General features: G+C 41.4%; 2 protein-coding genes across 2 annotated transcripts; both read left to right on the top strand.

The window, feature by feature from the left end:
* Positions 1–4,258: 4,258 nt before the first annotated feature.
* Positions 4,259–11,802, top strand: LOC139380820 (free fatty acid receptor 2-like). Its single transcript, XM_071123905.1, has 2 exons — positions 4,259–4,306; positions 9,102–11,802. The coding sequence occupies exon 2, from the start codon at positions 9,103–9,105 to the stop codon at positions 10,096–10,098; it is 996 nt and encodes a 331-aa protein (XP_070980006.1). The 5' UTR covers positions 4,259–4,306; position 9,102; the 3' UTR covers positions 10,099–11,802.
* A 1,191-nt stretch (positions 11,803–12,993) lies between these two features.
* On the top strand, positions 12,994–19,612 carry LOC139380815 (free fatty acid receptor 2-like). The gene is made up of 2 exons (XM_071123893.1): positions 12,994–13,224; positions 17,399–19,612. The coding sequence occupies exon 2, from the start codon at positions 17,646–17,648 to the stop codon at positions 18,693–18,695; it is 1,050 nt and encodes a 349-aa protein (XP_070979994.1). The 5' UTR covers positions 12,994–13,224; positions 17,399–17,645; the 3' UTR covers positions 18,696–19,612.
* The last annotated feature ends 935 nt before the right edge of the window (positions 19,613–20,547 follow it).

Here is a 20,547-nt window from a genome sequence, read left to right as displayed (position 1 = left end):
GGAAACCCACAGTCATGTTTAGCTCGTCTAAAAAAGGATCACAGTCAGATGTTGATGTAAACCACAACAGAGAGAACAGAAACCCAAGACAGAGCATGCTTGGATTATTTCCTGGCTACAGACAACGTCAACATCCTATAACTGCCATTTTGTCTTGCGTTGATGCACAGAGGGTTATTTTTATACCAGACATACTGTAGCAGAAGAGCATCCACTGAAATACCAACATGAATGGTCAACAAATTAAAAAAAATAGGCTTGTGTTTTCAATAGATACTTTCCTGCTGTATTTTTGCTGAATTGTACATCTTTTATTTTATTTTTGCGATCCATTTGCGACCGTACTGTACCACCAGCATAGACACAGTACTGGTTGAGTTTTTTTGCTCTGGTCATCAAGTCTTATCTTTAAGTGGCCATCAGCAATCGAAACAAGAAAGTGTTCCTCCCCCACCCCTGTTCCAGCAAAAAAAAGCTGAGGGATGGGTCTGGAGAAATGTAACCACTCTCCTATTCATAGACAGAGCTATGGATGCAAAGACTGATCATCCATGATGTCGAATTATAGTCATAACCATGCTTTGAGGCTATATATAGTGTTTGTTTACATTTGCTTTGTTTATAAACATTGGAGTAAAACAAGTTTATATTTTGGGCATTTACAAGTTACATTCTTCAACCATCAATGGGTACATACAGTATCATTAATTCACAAGTCCAAAAATGGACGAAGCAAATGCAGATTGCCCCTTTAAAGGAAATATATTTATATGTATTCTATTTGTGTATTACCGTCGTGCATTTATTTATTACCAGGGAGGGGTTGGGCAGAGGCCTATCAGCTGTTATGAGGCCATCAGAACAAAACATATCTTCAACAATAAGCAGTAGAACTAATGTGTGATCTCCCCCATCCATTGCACTGCTACTGCACTTAGCGGTATTTCTATAGCTCTACCACAGTAAGGCCTTGGGAGGCATGAAAAGGAATTCAACCATTGTTCAACCATGTTGTCTTAGAGATGACGGTAATACTCCTCCATTTCTTTAAGGGCCTCTAAACAGAATGTAATCTTCATAATTGTCAATGTCAAGAATTGAGACGTAATATATCTTAGAATATATCTTAGAAATGTTGCTGCTAGGGATAACACATTAACTTGAGGTTTCTTGAGGGCAACAGCTGAAATTTTTTCGCATCGAAAAGATAAACCTGATCTCATTCAGCCAAAAGCCTGATGGTTAATTGCGACAACTCCAAGGTCTTGCGGGAACTCATTGGATGATCGGACAATGACTCAGGGCATGCAAGCACATACACACTGACAGCAGGAGGGTCACAGTGACGGACACAATAGTCACATTGTATACCCAGGTCTGGCGAGAGAACACACAGTGGCAATCAATGCATGAATCGGCCGCTGTAGACAGTCAACCATGGTGCAGTGCCAAGCACGAGACGCCAGCCAGTCAGATCGTACCGTTTTGATAAACAGCGCTCGACTTGCTCACGCCGCACACGGACCACGCTGAGGTTTCCGGGTAATTACGGGGAGAGACTAAGAATAAAGCATTCTAATTATCACATGGCTCCATCTATCAGCACACCACACACACACACACACACACACTGTAAGCTCAAATGTCAGGGAAGGCAGCGCTCGTCGTGACAGTCCCTGATTAAACACCCTCCAAGATGGCAGCTTTTCATCTGACATGGTGTGCGCTCCCCTGATTGCCCCCCTATCTTACCTTCATCAGTACAACCAGGGTGTTCTAAATGCCCTGCTAGATAGAGGACTTTGTCACTGCTGTGAAATGCTGTGTCATTATGTCAAACGGACGACACGTATATTATACCTGGCTTTTCACTATACAATTAGTGTTGGATTGGAGCCTGGATGGGTGGCACACACAAAAACATAGTCTGTATCCCAAATGGCACCATAACCCTCGGATCAAAAGTAGTGCCTTACAGAGCTGTGAAAAAGTGTTTACCCCATTTCTGATTTTCAACATTTTTGCATATTTTGATACTGAACGTTATCAGATTTTCAACCAAAACCTAATATTAGATGAAGGGCTCCTTCGATATATGAAGGCAAGTCATCCAGGTCCTGAGGCAGCAAAGCATCCCCAAACCATCACACTACCACCACCATGCTTGACCGTTGGTGTAAGGTTCTTACTGTGAAATGCAGCGTTTGGTTTTCGCCAGGCATAATTGGGACCCTTCTCATCCAAAAAGTTGACTCAAGTTTTCAACAACAAAAAAAAATCACCTGGATGATCATCAAGACTCTTTGAAGAATGTTCTATGGAGCAGATGAGTTCAAAAACGTTTTGGACGACATGGGTCCCTTATACCAACGGTCAAGCATGGTGGTGGTAGTGTGATGGTTTGGGGGTTCTTTGCTGCCTCAGGACCTGGACAATTTATCGTAATAGAAGGAACCATGAATTCTGCTCTGTATCAGAGAATTCTACAGGAGAATGTCGGGGCTATCCGTCTGTGAGCTGAAGCTAAGCGCAGCTGGGACATGCGGCAAGACAACCATCCTAAACACACAATCAAGTCTACATGAAAATGGCTATAAAAGCAACAATGGCCTAGTCCAAGTCCAGACCTAATCCCAATTCAGATGTTGTGGCAGGACTTGAAACGAGCGGTTCACGCTGAAAAAAGCGGCACAACCAGTTATTGAGTGTAAGGGTACTTTTTCCACACAGGGGAATTGGATGTTGCGTAACTTTGTTCATTATTTGTTCACTCAATTTCCCTTAATCTAATATTAGGTTTTGATTTGAAGGTCAATATAAAAAAATATGCGAAAATAGAGTAAATCAGTAAGGACCTAAATACTTTTCCATTGCACTGTATATGTACTGTAGGGAATAGGGTGCTATTTGAGACTCTATTTGGGACTCATACTTAGTATTGTTGGATGTAAACAAATATTTCCTCACTACTATGAATCCCTCTTCTCTGGGCTCTATCTTGATTTGTGCAATATGAAACCTGCTTTTGAACAGAGAAGTATGCGTGTACGAGAGTGCGTCCATATATGTGTACATGTGTGTATATACGTGCATATTTCTGTGTATACGTGCATGTTCGTGTGTGTGTGTTATGTGAAAGACAGACTGGAAAGTATTGAAACCGTTTCCTTGAAGAGACTTTGACCAACTCACATCTGAAGCACAATCAATCATACCATTTATAGATACTTGTGTGGTTGCTTTGCTCTATAAATGGGAACTAACATCTTACGGGTTGTAACCGCAACTCAAGTTTCTCTTAAACAGTTTTTTTTGTTTTTGTTTATAGTAACTGTGTAGTTTCTAGGGACGATACATTGTAATTTAGTGTCCACTAACTACTCATTCCTTAATTTCGTCATACAGTTTGAGTCTGTACTCTACAGTACACATAAACTCCTTGCTCAAGCAACAAATAGAAATGTCCTTTTATTCAAAAATGCAACATTTGTTTAGTTGGCATTGTACTCAAATAGCACAGGGTTTTAGCCATTTTGTTGTACAGGGAGGTTTGAATTTTTATGCTGAAAAGTCAAAAGAAATTCTGTAAAGACTGAATAAACTCAATGGCATGAACTGTGATTAAACAGGATTTGTGTGAGTTCTTGTATGAAAACATTGAACCTTTTCATGTAGTCAGATAGGCTATGTTAAAATGAATTAGAGGGGACAGTATATCAGAGAGCTTGATATTTCCCATATGTAATTAACATTCTCCACATGCCAAATGATCCATGTAAAAGGTTGGGTGAGAGGTTTGTATTTTTTAAGTTATTAGTTTATTTAACAAGAAATGGTATTCATCCATAACCCTCATACTAACCCCAATTTTAAACCTTACTGTGACCACACACCTAACACATAATCCGTAACCCTAGCCTCAGCTTCCAGGCCTCACATCTTAACGCTAACCCTAAACCTAACTCTAACCCTAAACCTAACTCTAAACCTAACTCTAACCCTAAACCGAACTGTAATCTGAGTAAGCTGTTGCATATCAACAGAGTTGCAGTTGAACAGTTTTTTTTTTCTCAATAGTTTGAGCGTCTACAGACAGATCTGTTGTGGACTATCCAAATAAAGTGTGATCAAAATGGAGAGTCCCCCACCCTCCAAAAAAGGAACATGTGCAACTTCTTTCCTGTTTAGTACGTGACTTGAAGTATGTTACATTGAGACATTACCATTAAAAGCACCGTTTATTTGAAGCCAAGCGTTTACTCACCATTTGACCAGGGGACGTTTGTGTGTGTGTTTGCTGACTAAGGTATGTACAGTGGAACTCTTGATGTCATGCTCCTTGTGCTATTATCAGGAGCTTTTATGTAAATGTTGGCAAAGTAGACAAGACTACGCTTTTATATATTTCACAAGGAAGACATACTAAAACACAAAATACCTGTAAACCTTTTGAAATCTGTTCAATCTAAGGTAAATATAAAATACTTACCATGTAACTAGAATATAAATATTTGAACATATTTGGGTAAAAACAGTTGTCACGGCATGTGTTCCAAGCATAGTGCACTCATACAGTACTGATTTAAGTACTGATAAGTAGAATTTTTGCTTTAGGAATATATATAATATACAAATTTGCTGAGTAATCAACCTTTTTACATATCCATTTCAGGAATGAGATGGTATGTTCTGTGTCTGTACTACACTCTGTCTGAATTGTCATGGTTACTGCAAACTCTTAGTTTTTTTTTGTCCTTTGGGAATGAGGGTGTGATGTTCCAGTCTAATGGCTGCTATCCCAATGGGCATCTATGTCTCACCAATCTCTCTCGGTAAAATGTTGCCATAGTACCTCTGTAATAATGGGCTGCATTTAAAGTGATGGGTTGTTTTAGGTGAGCATTGTTTATCATCATTGACCAGGTGAAACTCTCTGTTCCAACCCTGCACTAACACACCTTACTCAACTAATCAAGGTCTTGGTGAGTAGTTGATCTGTTAAATACGGTGTTAGGGCTTTGCTGGCAGGAAAAAAAAAGGTTGTGGACACAGTAGTTCCCCAAAACCAGGGTTGGTGACCACTGCACTAGCACACTAGACCACCTCTCGCTCTGTATACTACACTGCGCGTCATGTTACTTTTCTTATCTTATCTTACGAAAGAAATAAGCTGTCAAGTGAATGTGGAACCTCAAACATTTACCCTGACATGAACAGCCACATGTCCAGTGCGTGGTGGTTTCTCATAACGAGCTACTGTACCGCCGCGGACCAAAACGCATCCGCTAGACAGACGTTTTATCAGTTGAGGGTTAACAACACCTTGACGACTCCCCAGCAACACCAGATAAACTGATAAAAGCCGGCCTCCTCCCTCCTGCACGTGTATGTCTTGGCACCATTCCCTAGATGACTGAGGTGTGTTTTGAACATCTAAAGCCATGTTTCTTCTCTTGTTTATTGTAATTTAGATACCATATACCCTTCTGGAGAACTTAGGCTTCACATGACCCAGTTTTGAATAATTATACCCTTCCTCCAAGGGTGCGTTTTAGCACAAATTGATTACAAAAATAGTAAGTGTTGAGTCAGTGTTGGGAAAGAAAATGAGAAGTAGATGAACACAATCATGTTTGTGTTAATCAGTATCGCCCAAGGAATAGAAAAATAGGATCCAGTTCTCACAAGTCATTGGGCTCCCGAGTGGTGGAGTGGTCTACGGCACTGCATCTCAGTGCAAGAGGCATCACTACAGTCCCTGGTTTGATTCCAGGCTGTATCACATCCGACCGTGATTGGGAGTCCCATAGGGCGGCTCACAATTGGCCCAGTGTCGTCCGGGATAGGCCGTCATTGTAAATAAGATTTTGTTAGTTTGCCTAGTTAAATAAAGGTTGCATTTAAAAAATACTGACCAATGGAAATGTATGAAGTGTAAAGAGCTATGAGCTGATTAGGTTGATATTTGTCCACATGTACAGTGCCTTGCGAAAGTATTCGGCCCCCTTGAACTTTGCGACCTTTTGCCACATTTCAGGCTTCAAACATAAAGATATAAAACTGTATTTTTTTGTGAAGAATCAACAACAAGTGGGACACAATCATGAAGTGGAACAACATTTATTGGATATTTCAAACTTTTTTAACAAATCAAAAACTGAAAAATTGGGCGTGCAAAATTATTCAGCCCCCTTAAGTTAATACTTTGTAGCGCCACCTTTTGCTGCGATTACAGCTGTAAGTCGCTTGGGGTATGTCTCTATCAGTTTTGCACATCGAGAGACTGACATTTTTTCCCATTCCTCCTTGCAAAACAGCTCGAGCTCAGTGAGGTTGGATGGAGAGCATTTGTGAACAGCAGTTTTCAGTTCTTTCCACAGATTCTCGATTGGATTCAGGTCTGGACTTTGACTTGGCCATTCTAACACCTGGATATGTTTATTTTTGAACCATTCCATTGTAGATTTTGCTTTATGTTTTGGATCATTGTCTTGTTGGAAGACAAATCTCTGTCCCAGTCTCAGGTCTTTTGCAGACTCCATCAGGTTTTCTTCCAGAATGGTCCTGTATTTGGCTCCATCCATCTTCCCATCAATTTTAACCATCTTCCCTGTCCCTGCTGAAGAAAAGCAGGCCCAAACCATGATGCTGCCACCACCATGTTTGACAGTGGGGATGGTGTGTTCAGTGTGATGAGCTGTGTTTCTTTTACGCCAAACATAACGTTTTGCATTGTTGCCAAAAAGTTCAATTTTGGTTTCATCTGACCAGAGCACCTTCTTCCACATGTTTGGTGTGTCTCCCAGGTGGCTTGTGGCAAACTTTAAACAACACTTTTTATGGATATCTTTAAGAAATGTCTTTCTTCTTGCCACTCTTCCATAAAGGCCAGATTTGTGCAATATACGACTGATTGTTGTCCTATGGACAGAGTCTCCCACCTCAGCTGTAGATCTCTGCAGTTCATCCAGAGTGATCATGGGCCTCTTGGCTGCATCTCTGATCAGTCTTCTCCTTGTATGAGCTGAAAGTTTAGAGGGACGGCCAGGTCTTGGTAGATTTGCAGTGGTCTGATACTCCTTCCATTTATCGCTTGCACAGTGCTCCTTGGGATGTTTAAAGCTTGGGAAATCTTTTTGTATCCAAATTCGGCTTTAAACTTCTTCACAACAGTATCTCGGACCTGCCTGGTGTGTTCCTTGTTCTTCATGATGCTCTCTGCGCTTTTAACGGACCTCTGAGACTATCACAGTGCAGGTGCATTTATACGGAGACTTGATTACACACAGGTGGATTGTATTTATCATCATTAGTCATTTAGGTCAACATTGGATCATTCAGAGATCCTCACTGAACTTCTGGAGAGAGTTTGCTGCACTGAAAGTAAAGGGGCTGAATAATTTTGCACGCCCAATTTTTCAGTTTTTGATTTGTTAAAAAAGTTTGAAATATCCAATAAATGTCGTTCCACTTCATGATTGTGTCCCACTTGTTGTTGATTCTTCACAAAAAAATACAGTTTTATATCTTTATGTTTGAAGCCTGAAATGTGGCAAAAGGTCGCAAAGTTCAAGGGGGCCGAATACTTTCGCAAGGCACTGTAGATGTAGCCTACACCTGACACACTAAAGTAAATGTAGCCTAGATGAACTTGACAATATCTACAATTCAATTTTAATTAGATGCTATCAATATCTGAAATGTGTTCCCAAATCCAACTCATTTAAAAATATCAACATCTGGGGACACATGAACATACACCTTAAAATGCTGCACTCCACATTTCAGAACCATAACGGTCGCATTAATGACCATAACAGAAATAGTACAAACGTTAATAGTGTCTGAGACCTCTTTCCAGTATTCACGCAATGATCGTCTGTTCAAATCCAATGCACAATTCAGGCTTTATAAAAGACACCCTGAAGTTGTGTTCGTTCTGTTGTCCAGCTGCCTGTCACTGTAGTAGACAGTCAGAAGTGGTGCTGCTTTTCCTTCACTGAATAAGCGTCAACCCCCAAGCGCTAGCCTCCCTCTGTAATATCAAATGATCATCAGATTTTCTTAAACTCAAATTTACCAGCGAGATACATCAAGCTTCACAAGGAGGGCAACATCCACTGATTCCTCTAAATGTATGCAGATATATAACCCAGTGGCTAGTAAATGACACAGAAAGCTATAGCCCCTTGCAACATTTATCTTTATTTCTCTTTTTTATAAATGTTTTATGTCAAAGGAATACAAGTCACCAGTAATTCGACCAGAGATTAAAATCCACAAATGTAATGAAATAGTCAAGTTTTAAGTTATTTTTTTTACAACGAGTTCCAGGGGCAATCCCCTGGGGCAATACCTGTTCAAGACACCTGTGGCTGCTGGTAATTACACATTTGACCATGTAGAGGTCCATGCAGAGGTCATCCTTCATAACACTGCTAGCCCCAAAATATGTGACTAAGGGTTTATAGGGAACCAAATAAACCTTACTCTGTAGAAATTAAAATCATTCTTCAAATACCATCCTCATGGCTTACCAGCCACTGAACACTTGTGTCATGATGGGAGTATTATGTTGTTAGTTTGCTCCACCATGAATAGAAGGAAGCTTAGGGGTTCATGCGTGCGCTGGATATTAACACTGGGATTAGCCGAGAGGCATCTGGAAAACTCGAGGCTGGGAAGCACAAACAGACCGCTCCCTTTTATTGTTGTGATGGGTACCTTGTTTGCCACAATTAATGGCTTCACTCCAAAGCATGCCACTGTGCCTACATCGGCATGGTCTTCCTAGTTTGGAAAGGGGGCAGGGTTTGCTAACAAGTCCCCTGCTTGAGGACCATTATGACATTGACGTTTGTCTACTGTAGAGAGTCCAACCATAGACATGCCATAGACTCAAAGAAACTCTTGTTAGACAGAATGACATGGCTTTGTTAACCAACTGCATCACAGCTATCCTTGTGACTGAATTCAGCCTTCGTGTGAAATTTTGCATACAAACTAGTGACGCTGACTAACTCTGCATATCCTGAAATGACCCCAGATTGAGTAGCTAACACAAACATTAGCTCAATGTCTATATCCTTCCTCTTTTGCAGAATGATGTCTGAGAAGGAAGTCATGGAAAGATACGGCCACAGCAGCCTGGTGCTTGTGGTCTACATCATCACCTTGCTGATTGGCTTCCCCGCCAATGTTGTGGCCTTTTACACCTTCAGCAAGAAGGTGAGGCAGAAAGCCATGCCCGTCGACATCCTGCTCCTCAACCTGACCATCTCGGACCTCATCTTCCTGCTCTTCTTGCCCTTCAAGATCAAAGAGGTGGCGGACAACATGAAATGGATCATGCCCCACTTTCTGTGTCCATTGACCAGCTTCGTCTTCTACACCACCATCTACAACAGCACCTTCTTTCTGACCGCAATCAGTGTCGAACGCTACCTGGGAGTGGCCTTTCCCATCAAGTACAAACTAAAAAGACGGCCTTTGTACGCCACGGTGGCTAGCGTCTTTTTCTGGGCAATCTCTATGGCGCACATTAGTATTGTCTACATCATTCAATATTTCGACTATTCCAACACCACCCGGGCAGACCCTTTGAACCTGGACATGTGTTATGAGGATTTCACCCCGGAGCAGCTGCAAGTCTTGATACCTGTCCGTCTGGAGCTCTTCCTGGTTCTATTCTGTGTACCTTTCTTTATCTGCTGCTTCTGCTACATCAACTTCATCCGAATCCTCTCTCAGCTGCCCAGCATCAACCGCAAGAAGCGTCAGCGGGCCATCGGCCTGTCTCTGGGGACCCTGCTGGTGTTTATCGTCTGCTTCGCACCCTACAACTTGTCACACGTAGTGGGCTTTGTCAACTGGGAGAGTCCCACTTGGCGGGTGGAAGCACTCTTGTCCAGTACCGTCAACGCCAGCCTGGACCCCATCATCTTCTACTTCTCCTCAGCGGCCCTCAGGTCTACCTTCCACCTCTTCATGAAGAACCTGGTGGAGAGGATGCAGCGGTTGTTCTTCTGCAATAAGGTCCTGTTCTGCTCCAGAACTCAGAAGGACAGCACACCAAGCACCAATGACAGCTCCTTATAGTGTACGTGTCAAACTCATACCACAGAGGACTGAATGTCTGCGGGTTTTTGCTCCTCCCTTGTACTTGATGGATGAATTAAGGTCACTAATTAGTAAATAGCTCCCCTCACCTGATTGTCTAGGTCTTAATTAAAAATAAAAAAAATAAAACCTGCGGACACTAGCTCCTCCATGGAATGTGTTTGACACCCCTATTATAGTGTGTAGTCAAGCCATATGCTACACATGCTAAATGCTAGCCCGTTCAATGTATTTATTGCACTTAGGTTCTTATTGAAAAGACTGAGGACTTTGCTACCTGTCTTTATAAGTAGCCTATACATTAATCAGTGCCAGTCGGTGCCAATTAGGATGAGGGAGGATGCTACTTTGTTTTTTATGAGCATAGCCTTATTTCTATTACAGAATATTGGATGACTGTAATTCATTTTCCATTCCCCCAGCCCAATGTAACATCGATAGTTTTGGGCTACTGTATGATAGTCAAATTTGACCTATACCCATCATGAGTTTGCAACAAACTAGCCTATGAATGAAAATCTACAACGTAGGTGCAAAGGGTTGAGAGAATTTTGAGTAACCAAGGTGATTACTGCCTTGCGCACTCTTGCTTGCATCTAGCTGACCAAGGGTGTAATCATTAGTCCAACATTTGCAAATTAGATTTTCTATTGGACAAATTCAGGTATGTTTATCCCATTTTTGTTCCATTTGCTTCTGTTTAAGAAACATTTTTCAACAGAATCGGCGGAATGAATACACCCCTGATCATACGAAAACAGTTCACTTTCAAAGCAGCCTTATGTAGACAGCATGATCACGTTGCTCGTTGTTTATATAATTCCTTGTTTATATAATTCCTATAGTTCCTGTTTATATAATTCCCAACTATCCATGCGCTTTCCTCCTCTCACCTTTTACCTTTGCTTGTGGACTTCAGTGCATAACACCTGTCTGTGACCAGGAAAAAAACACTTTCCAAGCCAAACCTTCATATCATGACTACTAACCGCTACATACAGACTGCATCATTGTCACCTCATAGTCAATATAGCTATAGTACTAGAACTAACAAGTTAGTAAACCCGGTACAATCATGCAGTACAGTGTACAGTCACAAAGCAGTTTAACAGTTCCACTGCGGGTGCTGGTGGTAATAAATTATTAAAACCAAAAGCTTACCTAGATTTGGAAGAGTTCCAGTGTTGGATAGCCATAGCCAGCTAGCTAACATAGCATCACTATGGACTATGTCAGTTCATGCTGCAAGAGCTCTGATAGGTTGGAGGATGTCCTCCGGAAGTTGTCCTAATTACTGTGAAAAGTCCATGGACAGGGTGAGAACCAAGAGACTCCTAGGTTTTGCATTGACGTCCAGGAAGCTAGCTGTCCTCCAGCTACACCATGGTGCACTACAGAGTGCTGCTGAGGCTACTGTAGAACTTCATTGTGTGTCTTAATGAATTATTTGGTAACTTGAATATATTCAGTAAAGTTTTATCTAAACATGCAAACTTTTTAAATGTTCCACTATTATAATTGTATGACATTTACTGAGGAGCATGGTCCTCCCCTTCCTCATCTGAGGAGCCTTCACTGACAGTAATGTATGTGTAGTATGCATTTATATGTGTATTTATAAGCTGTTGAAGGTTTTATTTTATGACTTTTTTTTACTGATGACATTAAAATCTCTTTTTACATCATACTTCTGAGAATATTTGAAGTGATGCCTTGCACCCCCATGAAAATGTTTCACAAAATGGGATACACAAACTTGCATAATACACTCTGATTGTCTGTGTCGGCTGTAGCTCTTGGGTTTTATAGATGTGATTTCGTAATACTTTGAAGGGTTCTTCCAGTCATCAAAACAATGTAAAACAGGAAGTTGAGTTTCAGGCGTATTTACAGTGGGCTCCAAAAGTGTGTAACTTTCTTACTCATCCTTATTCATGATTCATTCAGGACTATCCGTAATCATGGTAGCATCCACGTTAATGTAGAAGTGTTGAGAAACATATTCCATTCTCATTTACAATAAAAGTTCATCCAAAATGACACAATACATAATTTACCATTAATTTCTATTGGGCACAAAATAATTTGAAACAATCAAAACCAACAGCAAATGCTTCCGACAAGTTTGTAGAGTCACAATCTTGATGTAATCATTGTGTGCTAGGAATATGGGACCAAATACTTAACTTTTTTTGGGGGGGGGGGGAATTTCTAAACGGTTTACCCGATATGAATGAAAACACCCTAAAATGAAAGATGACAATCTGCACTTTAACCTCATAGTCATATAATTTCAAATCCATCCCCCCAAACAAAGAAAGATGTCAACGTCCCAATACTTTTCGAGTTCACTGTATATCAAAATGAATATATTTATTATTTTACCACATGCTTTTCCCTACTTAATGATTGCCTCTGAATATCTAAAGTAAAGATACAATGCCCCCAGAAAGTATTCATACACCTGGACTTATTCCACATTTTGTTATTACAGCCTGAATTTAAAATTTCCCACCACCAATCACACTGACAATTATGATACACAAGTAGGACAACTAAATAAATATTTTGACCACATTTGCTAGTATGAGTGGGTATTCTGTTGCGGGATTTCCCACTGCAGTTAGCCTACAGAATGAAAGAATGAACTCTCACCCCCACAGTCAATGTTAAATTAGTCAAACTGGTATGGTAGCGAGGGAGGAGCAGTTATAGGCGGCTTATAATAGACGTGAGTCACTTTTCTTCCTCATGCAGTGTTTTCTCCCTCCTCCTCTCTTTCTCTCAATTCAAGAGGCCAGATAACAGTCTACATCTATTAAGCAATAGAGCAGACAGGCTGGTTCCTCAAAGCCCTAAGACCATCCAGCTTCTATCGCAGGACAGTGTTACTACGGAAACCATGTTTGGAGTGCGCTGGTGATAGTTATCAGTGGTGTTTATCTAATAATAATTTGCCGTTAACTGCGTTGGATGTTTAGATTCGGCTGTAAACAGCGTGGCTGGCTGTAGTCGATAGGCGGTCGGAGCTACAGAGGGAGGAATGAAGTAAAGAAGATCCAGACTCAATTGTCAGACCTGGCAGGATATCCACGGTGGAATAATGTAAGCTTTAATACTCTATCTCTATTTTGGCTACTTCAAAAAGTATCTACAAAAAATTCTAGTCAAGTTAGTTTTTTCGTCATGTACACATGATATATTGTAAGCCTACGTGGAGTACACAGTGAATGAAATGCTTACTTGCAGGCTCACCTCTCGACAATGCAACATCAATAGAAAAAACAAGTAAGTGAATACAAAGAGTAGTACAAATAAAAACAACAACAAAACATTTTATTTTAGCAAAAATATAATACAGAAGGCACTCACAAATTGAAGTCGGATATTTACAAGGGAAGGGAAATTGTGCAATAGATACGCAATGTTAATAATAAATAGACATTGTGCAGTAATAATAAATAGTATTCCAGTAGCAGCAGTCATGGAGTGTGTGTGTGTGTGTGTGTGGCCGTGGAAAGTAGTTTGGGGGTGAGGGTGCTGAGATTTTAAATATTTAAAAAGATTATTAAAAAAATTTAATTCCGATTTTCAGGGGGCACCCTCAGCACCCCTACTTCCCACGACTATGTACAGTACCATTCAAAAGTTTGACCACACTTACTCATTCAAGGGTTTCATTTGATTTTTTATATTTTCTACATTGTAGAATAATAGTGAAGACATCAAAACTATGAAATAACACATATGGAATCATGTAGTGACCAAAAAACAAATGATTTCAGACTCTTCAAAGTAGCCACCTTGATGACAGCTTCGCACACTCTTGGCATTCTCTCAACCAGCTTCATGAAGTAATCACCTGGAATGCATTTCAATTAATAGGTGTGCCTTGTTAAAAGTGTATATGTTGAATTTCTTTCCTTAATGCGTAGGAGCCAATCAGTTGCGCTGTGACAAGGTAGTGTTGGTATACAGAAGGTAGCCAAAAGAACAAGTCCATATTATGTCAAGAACAGCTCAAATAAGCAAAGAGAAATAACAGTCCATCATTTCTTTAAGATATGAAGGACAATCGATGCGAAAAATGTCAAGAACTTTGAAAGTTTCTTCAAGTGCAGTCGCAAAAACCATCAAGCACTATGATTAAACTGGCTCTCATGAGGACCGCCACAGGAAAGGAAAACCAAGAGTTACCTCTGCTGCAGAGGATAAGTTTGTTGCAGTTACCAGCCTCAGAAATCGCAACCCAAATAAAAGCTTCACAGAGTTCAAATAACAGACACATCTCAACTTTTCAGAGGAGACTGAGTGAATCAGGCCTTCATGGTCTAATAAAGGACACCAATAAGAAGAGACTTGCTTGTGCCAAAAAACATGAGCAATGGACATTAGACCGGTGGAAATCTGTCCTTTGGTCTGATGTGTCCAAATTTGAGATTTTTGGTTCCAACCGCCGTGTCTTTGTGAGACGCAGAGCAGGTGAACGGATGATCTCCGCATGGTTCCCACCGTATGGAGCATGGAGGAGGTGGTGTTATGATGTGATTCAAGGCACACTTAACCAGCATGGCTACCACATCATTCTGCACCGATAAGCCATCCCATCCGGTTTGCGCTTAGTGGGACTACCATATGTTTTTCAACAGAACAATGACCCTCCAGGCTGTGTAAGGGCTATTTAACCAAGAAAGAGAGTGATGGAGTGCTGCATCAGATGACCTGACCACAATCACCCTACCTCAACCCAATTGAGATGATTTGGGATGAGTTGGACCGCAGAGTTAAGGAAAAGCAGCTAACAAGTGCTCAGCATACATGGGAACTCCTTCAAGGCTGCTGGAAAAGCATTTCAGGTGACTACCTCATAAAGCTGGTTGAGAGCATGCCAAGAGTGTACCAAGCTGTCATTAAGGCAAAGGTTGGCTACTTTGAATCTCAAATATGAAATATATTTTGATTTTAACACTTTTTTTTGCTTACTACATGATTCCATATGTGTTATTTCGTAGTTTTGATGTTGTCACTACTAATCTACAATGGATTAAATAGTACAAATATAGAAAAACCCTTGAATAGTACTGTATGTGTGTGAGTTTGAGCTTACGTGTGTAAGCATGTGTGGTGGGCTGCAGAGAGTCCGTGCAAGAGGCCGTTGGTGTTCTAGCGGTCAGTCCTGGTCACAGTGGAATGGAATACTGTAGCTATCTATGGTAGAAAATGTACAAAACAACGTGAAGAGTTGGTAAAGAGGTCAGTGAGTTGATTGGACTTGCTGGCAATCCTCCACTGTCGTCATATCTGCCAGTAAAAGTGTCAGTGAGGAATTTCCCATACGTACAGTATATTAGCTAGTCGTTGGTCCATACAAGGAGGTAATGTTGGTTTAATTGTCTCCTACGCTCATGCCTTACCTACAGTATATGCCTTATTACACTGTCCTTTATATGATGCTGGAAGTACATAGAGGGTAAGATAATACAATTCAGTTCAGTGCAGACACGCTATGATAACTCCCTCGAACGCTTGACCTGAGTAGCGACAGCCTCTCGGCACAAGGCTGGTGAACAAGACTATAGTAAGGGCTACTTGGTTGTGGCAGAATGAGTTATAGCTCTTTCTTAATTGTGAGTGTTGTGTTTAGGACTTCCCTTTGATGATGTCAGAGATGGTTTCATCCATTGTTGACCTATTGGAGATGTTTAAGAACAGGAAATTAAAACACTGTTGTACTAACAAGGATAAAGAATGGTAGCAGCTAAGACCATGCATTACCCCTTTGTGGACGTACGCGCCAATATATTTACAAGCTGTTCTGTGTTTGTGTGTATAAGAAGTACAGGTGTCCATCCAATGATAAGACAATATTATAACTACGACACAGGAAGCAATAATGTCGTGTTGAGACTGTTTGTATACAGAACCATGTGCCAGACACACACATCCTGAGTCATCACATTAAACAAAACCCAAATGCCCATCAAATCTAAAGGTATACAGTAAGTTCCCAACAGATACTGACCATATTGTCTCTCCGAGTGTTTGGTTTTATTGTAGTTATTTTGCATGAAATTCACATTAAAACTTTTTATGGGCAGGTGGGACGGTAGCTTCCCACCTGCTCAACATCCGGTGAAATTGCAGAGCGCCAAATTCAAAATACAGAAATAGTCCAATTAAGCATTCATAAAAATACAAGTGTTATACATCGGCTTAAAGATGAACTTCTTGTTAATCCAGCTGCTGTGTCAGATTTCAAAAAGGCTTTACGGCAAAAGCATACCATGCGATTCTCTGAGGACAGCGCCCCGCTTGCAAAAGCATACAAACATTTTACAACCAAGTAAAGTCAAAAGTCAGAAATAGCTATAAAATGAATCACTTACCTGATTAATTTTTTCTTCATATGGTTGCAGTCACAAGAGTCCATGTTACACAATAAATGTTTGTTTTGTTCGATAAAGTCCCTCTTTATGTCCCAAAAACTCATTTTGTTAGTGCGTTTTGTTCAGTAATCCACTGGCTCAAAGGCGGTCACGCCATGCAGAAGAAAACATCCTAATAGTACCGGTAAAGTTCGTCGGAATATGTCAAACAATGTTTATAATTAATCCTCAGGTTGTCTATTGTCTAAATAATTGATAATATTTCAACCGGGCAATAGCGTCTTCAATAGAAAGGAAAAACAACGAACGGCGCACAATCGGCGCAAACCAGCCCTGCTTCTTTCTACAGCACTGAAAGAAAGGTCTCATTCTTCCTCGTTCTTCAGAATACAAGCCTGAAACAATGTCTGAAGACTGTTGACATCTAGTGGAAGCCATAGGAACTGAAATCTATGTCTTAACCCAACAGATACTGTATAGGCATTCAATAGAAAAGTACCCACATCAAAAACATCCCACTTCCTGGATGGATTTTCCTCAGGTTTTCGCCTGCCATATCAGTTCTGTTATACTCACAGACATTATTTTAATAGTTTTGGAAACTTTAGAGTGTTTTCTATCCAATACTACCATGCATATGCATATCCTAGCTTCTGGGCCTGAGTAACAGACAGTTTACATTGGGCACCTCATTCATCCAATATTCAAAATACTGCGGTTAATCTGAACCCTATTTCATCTGCTAGTATTGTATTGTGATTATTGAGCACATGGATATTGTTTCAATTACACCCTCCACTTGGCATACTTAAAAGGGATGAGTAGTGAGTAACAAAAGGCATAAACCGTATTGTGCCGTGTGGTAATCTCTTTCTATCCTCTCTTGCCATCAGAGTCTTGGAGCCCATGAAGAGACGATGAGTTGGTTTTATTGTCAGGGACAGGAAAACCACGCTGTCTAACCTGGTTGGTTCCAGGCTGTTGACCCAATAAGCAGCCTTCACCTCTGAAGCCTCAGACTGTCTGACAGATCAAGCACTTTGCACTGCAACGTTTTCATCCCCCCAGACTGCACTGAGATGATGTGACAGATCTTGCTCCCTGTGCCTTCCAGTGACTGTACCCACCTCCAAGGCCACCATGCAGGAGTGCCACACTGCGCTGTGTCTGTCCGTCTACCTTGTTACCTTTTTGACGGGCCTCCCGGCCAATGCTGTGGCCTTCTACACCTTCAGCAAGAAGGTAAGGCAAAAACCCACACCCATCGACATCCTGCTCCTCAACCTGACCATCTCGGACCTCCTCTTCCTGCTCTTCCTGCCCTTCAAGATGCAGGAAGTCACGGACGATATGACCTGGAGTCTACCCTACATCCTCTGTCCTTTATCTGGCTTCTTCTTCTACATGACCATCTACGTCAGCACCTTATTCCTGACAGCGGTCAGTGTGGAGCGCTACCTGGGCGTGGCCTTCCCCATCCAGCACTCGCTAAAGCGCCGGCCCCTGTATGCCGTGGTGGCCAGTGTATTTATCTGGGTCTTCTCCATCCTCCACCTGAGCATTGTCGTCATCATGCCCTACTACAACCCACCGCAAGACTCCCTCAGTTCCACAACCAACTCTTCCAACATCTACGAATTCTCCAACGTCTCCAACGTGCTCATTAGTGACAGCGACAACATTGTGTCTTCCAGGAATGTGTGCTATGAGGACTTCAGCAAGAAGCAACTGGCGATCCTCCTGCCTGTGCGTCTGGAGCTCTGCCTGGTTCTATTCTGTGTACCTTTCCTCATCTGCAGCTTCTGCTACATCAACTTCATCCGTATCCTCTCCGGCCTGCCCCACATTGGGCGTCGTAGACGCCTCCGTGCTATCGGCCTGGCTCTGGGGACACTGCTGGTGTTTGCCTTCTGCTTCGGCCCCTACAACGTCTCCCACATTGTGGGCTTTATAACCAGGAAGAACCCCGACTGGAGGGACATGGCCTTGCTCTGCAGCACCTTCAACGCCTGCCTGGACCCCTTTATCTTCTACTTCTCCTCCTCGGCCGTCAGAGGGACCCTAGGGAGTATGCTGCAGGGGGCCAGAATCAAGCTGGCCAAGTGTCACATTCACTGGTCCCCTTGGAAGGGAATGAGCGAGCCTCCGATAGATAAGGGACCCAAACAAGCAGAGATGAATGCTATCTGAAGCTAATTGAATAGGGCCTGTATTAACTGAAATGAGATGTTGTGCTCTCCATGCCTAGAGGCAAGATATGAGTGCTTTGATGTTTATGTTTTTTTTACATGTGAGACGGGAGAGACTGTCATTTACTGTATATGCGTCTCTGTTTGATCATTGGCGGGCAAACTTCCTACTTAGATTAGAGACAGGATATGGGAGATACGGAGCCTGCCTTCCTCCTGAGAGACACAAAACAAGGGCTCACAATAGGGAGTTACCGCCTTGCTGCAGATAGCTGGAATCAAGTGCAGGCATTGCCAATTATGTATTATAAGTACACACCTACTGTGACATGAAATACGTTTGAGAGTATATTTGTTGTATAGGGTTGCCTGATAAGATTGTAAAACAGAACAGAAAAGTATCATTGATTAGCAGGTGAAGTGTTTATTTCAACATTGTTGAAAATTGTATTTCACAAGGGTGAAGCCCATTTACACAACTAGGAGCAGTTTATGGTGATGTCAACTGTAGAGAACATCAGCTCTAACATCTGAGAGACACATCAGAACAACATCTCTCAGCACTGAGAGATAAGCATCTCAAACAAGTGTCACAGTAGTATCGCATATGGTTGAAAAGGAACGATGATACAGTATGCACTGTGTGTGCTAGCTATTCAATTGAATCTGGGCACTGAGCAGAGTTGGTGTGTGTGTGTGTGTGTTTTTTTTGTGTGTGTTTTCTTGTGCATGCATGAGCACACATGCGTAAGTGAGGGATTTTGTGTGTACTTGTGATTCATTGTGTCCATAGATTACTACTACTGGCTTTGTAAAATGAATGTGGACTCACTGTCCCATTTTGTATACACCTCTAACATCTGGGACCTTCATTGTTTGATTCTGGGACCAAATAAAAATATTGATGTTGAAATAAAAGCATGTTCATTTCATGAATTACAGGAACAAAAATACTATAATAGTTGAACAGCAGGTTACACAATTACAAGCAAAACATTTGGCAATGGCATACTTGGACATAATCAGGTTGTTGTGGAACCCTGGTTCTTGCTACTGTTTTGGAGTCATAACATGTACAATATGACGGCCATCCCTTCAGACATACTTCCCAATACCGTGTAACTTATGATAATTGATGAGCCTCTCAAATATTTACACAGAGACTATAGTCACTGATAAGGTATCATGGGTGGTGCATGTATACTATACAGCCAGCTGCTGTACAGTACCTGTAACACGAGCAAGGAAAGCCCACACCACCAACATAAACCCATAGATTCAATACTTTCACGCCAGGAAGTGCCTTGACTTTATTTAATCCGGTTATTCAGGGATTACGCTCCATCAGAGGTTGAGTTGATTATTGCATATATCTATTTGACAGCCACACCATCCATGAGACATTCATTTTGACACTAGAGTACAATATGACTAATAAAAGCATTCAGCAGCACAGTAGCCCTTGACACGATTGCAAAATGGCTTCCGTTCGACACGCAACATAGACCTAAAGCTTCACATAGCATCAGTGTTGTATCATGATTTGGGGATGCTACAGAATGTGTGAGCTGGGTAGAATACACATTAAGGAGGACAAGTGAGAGAGTGTAGAGTTCGTTTTAAAACCGTGCTGAGGCATGTGCTTACAGTATAGACAAAACTACTGGTCCCCCCCCCCAAAAAAAGTCCCTCAGTAAAAACCCAGCATACTCTCTGACATAAAAAGTGTGCCATTTGATCAGGAAATGTACCATGCAGTAAACATCTGTATAGAGGCTGTTGTGGGTAGCCTATTAATTACAGAAAATCAGATGCTCTTGGACTTTTTCTCACAATGTTGGATAGCTAAACAG

The sequence above is a fragment of the Oncorhynchus clarkii genome, chromosome 2 (assembly GCF_045791955.1).
Source record: "Oncorhynchus clarkii lewisi isolate Uvic-CL-2024 chromosome 2, UVic_Ocla_1.0, whole genome shotgun sequence".
Classification (NCBI taxonomy): Eukaryota; Metazoa; Chordata; class Actinopteri; order Salmoniformes; family Salmonidae; genus Oncorhynchus; species Oncorhynchus clarkii.
Note: the sequence above shows the minus strand (reverse complement) of the source record. Positions and strands in the feature narration are given on the sequence as shown.

Coding starts and splice junctions, on each gene's coding strand:
- LOC139380820 (XM_071123905.1), top strand. CDS start 9,103: ATGATGTCTGAGAAGGAAGTCATGGAAAGATACGGCCACAGCAGCCTG.
- LOC139380815 (XM_071123893.1), top strand. CDS start 17,646: ATGCAGGAGTGCCACACTGCGCTGTGTCTGTCCGTCTACCTTGTTACC.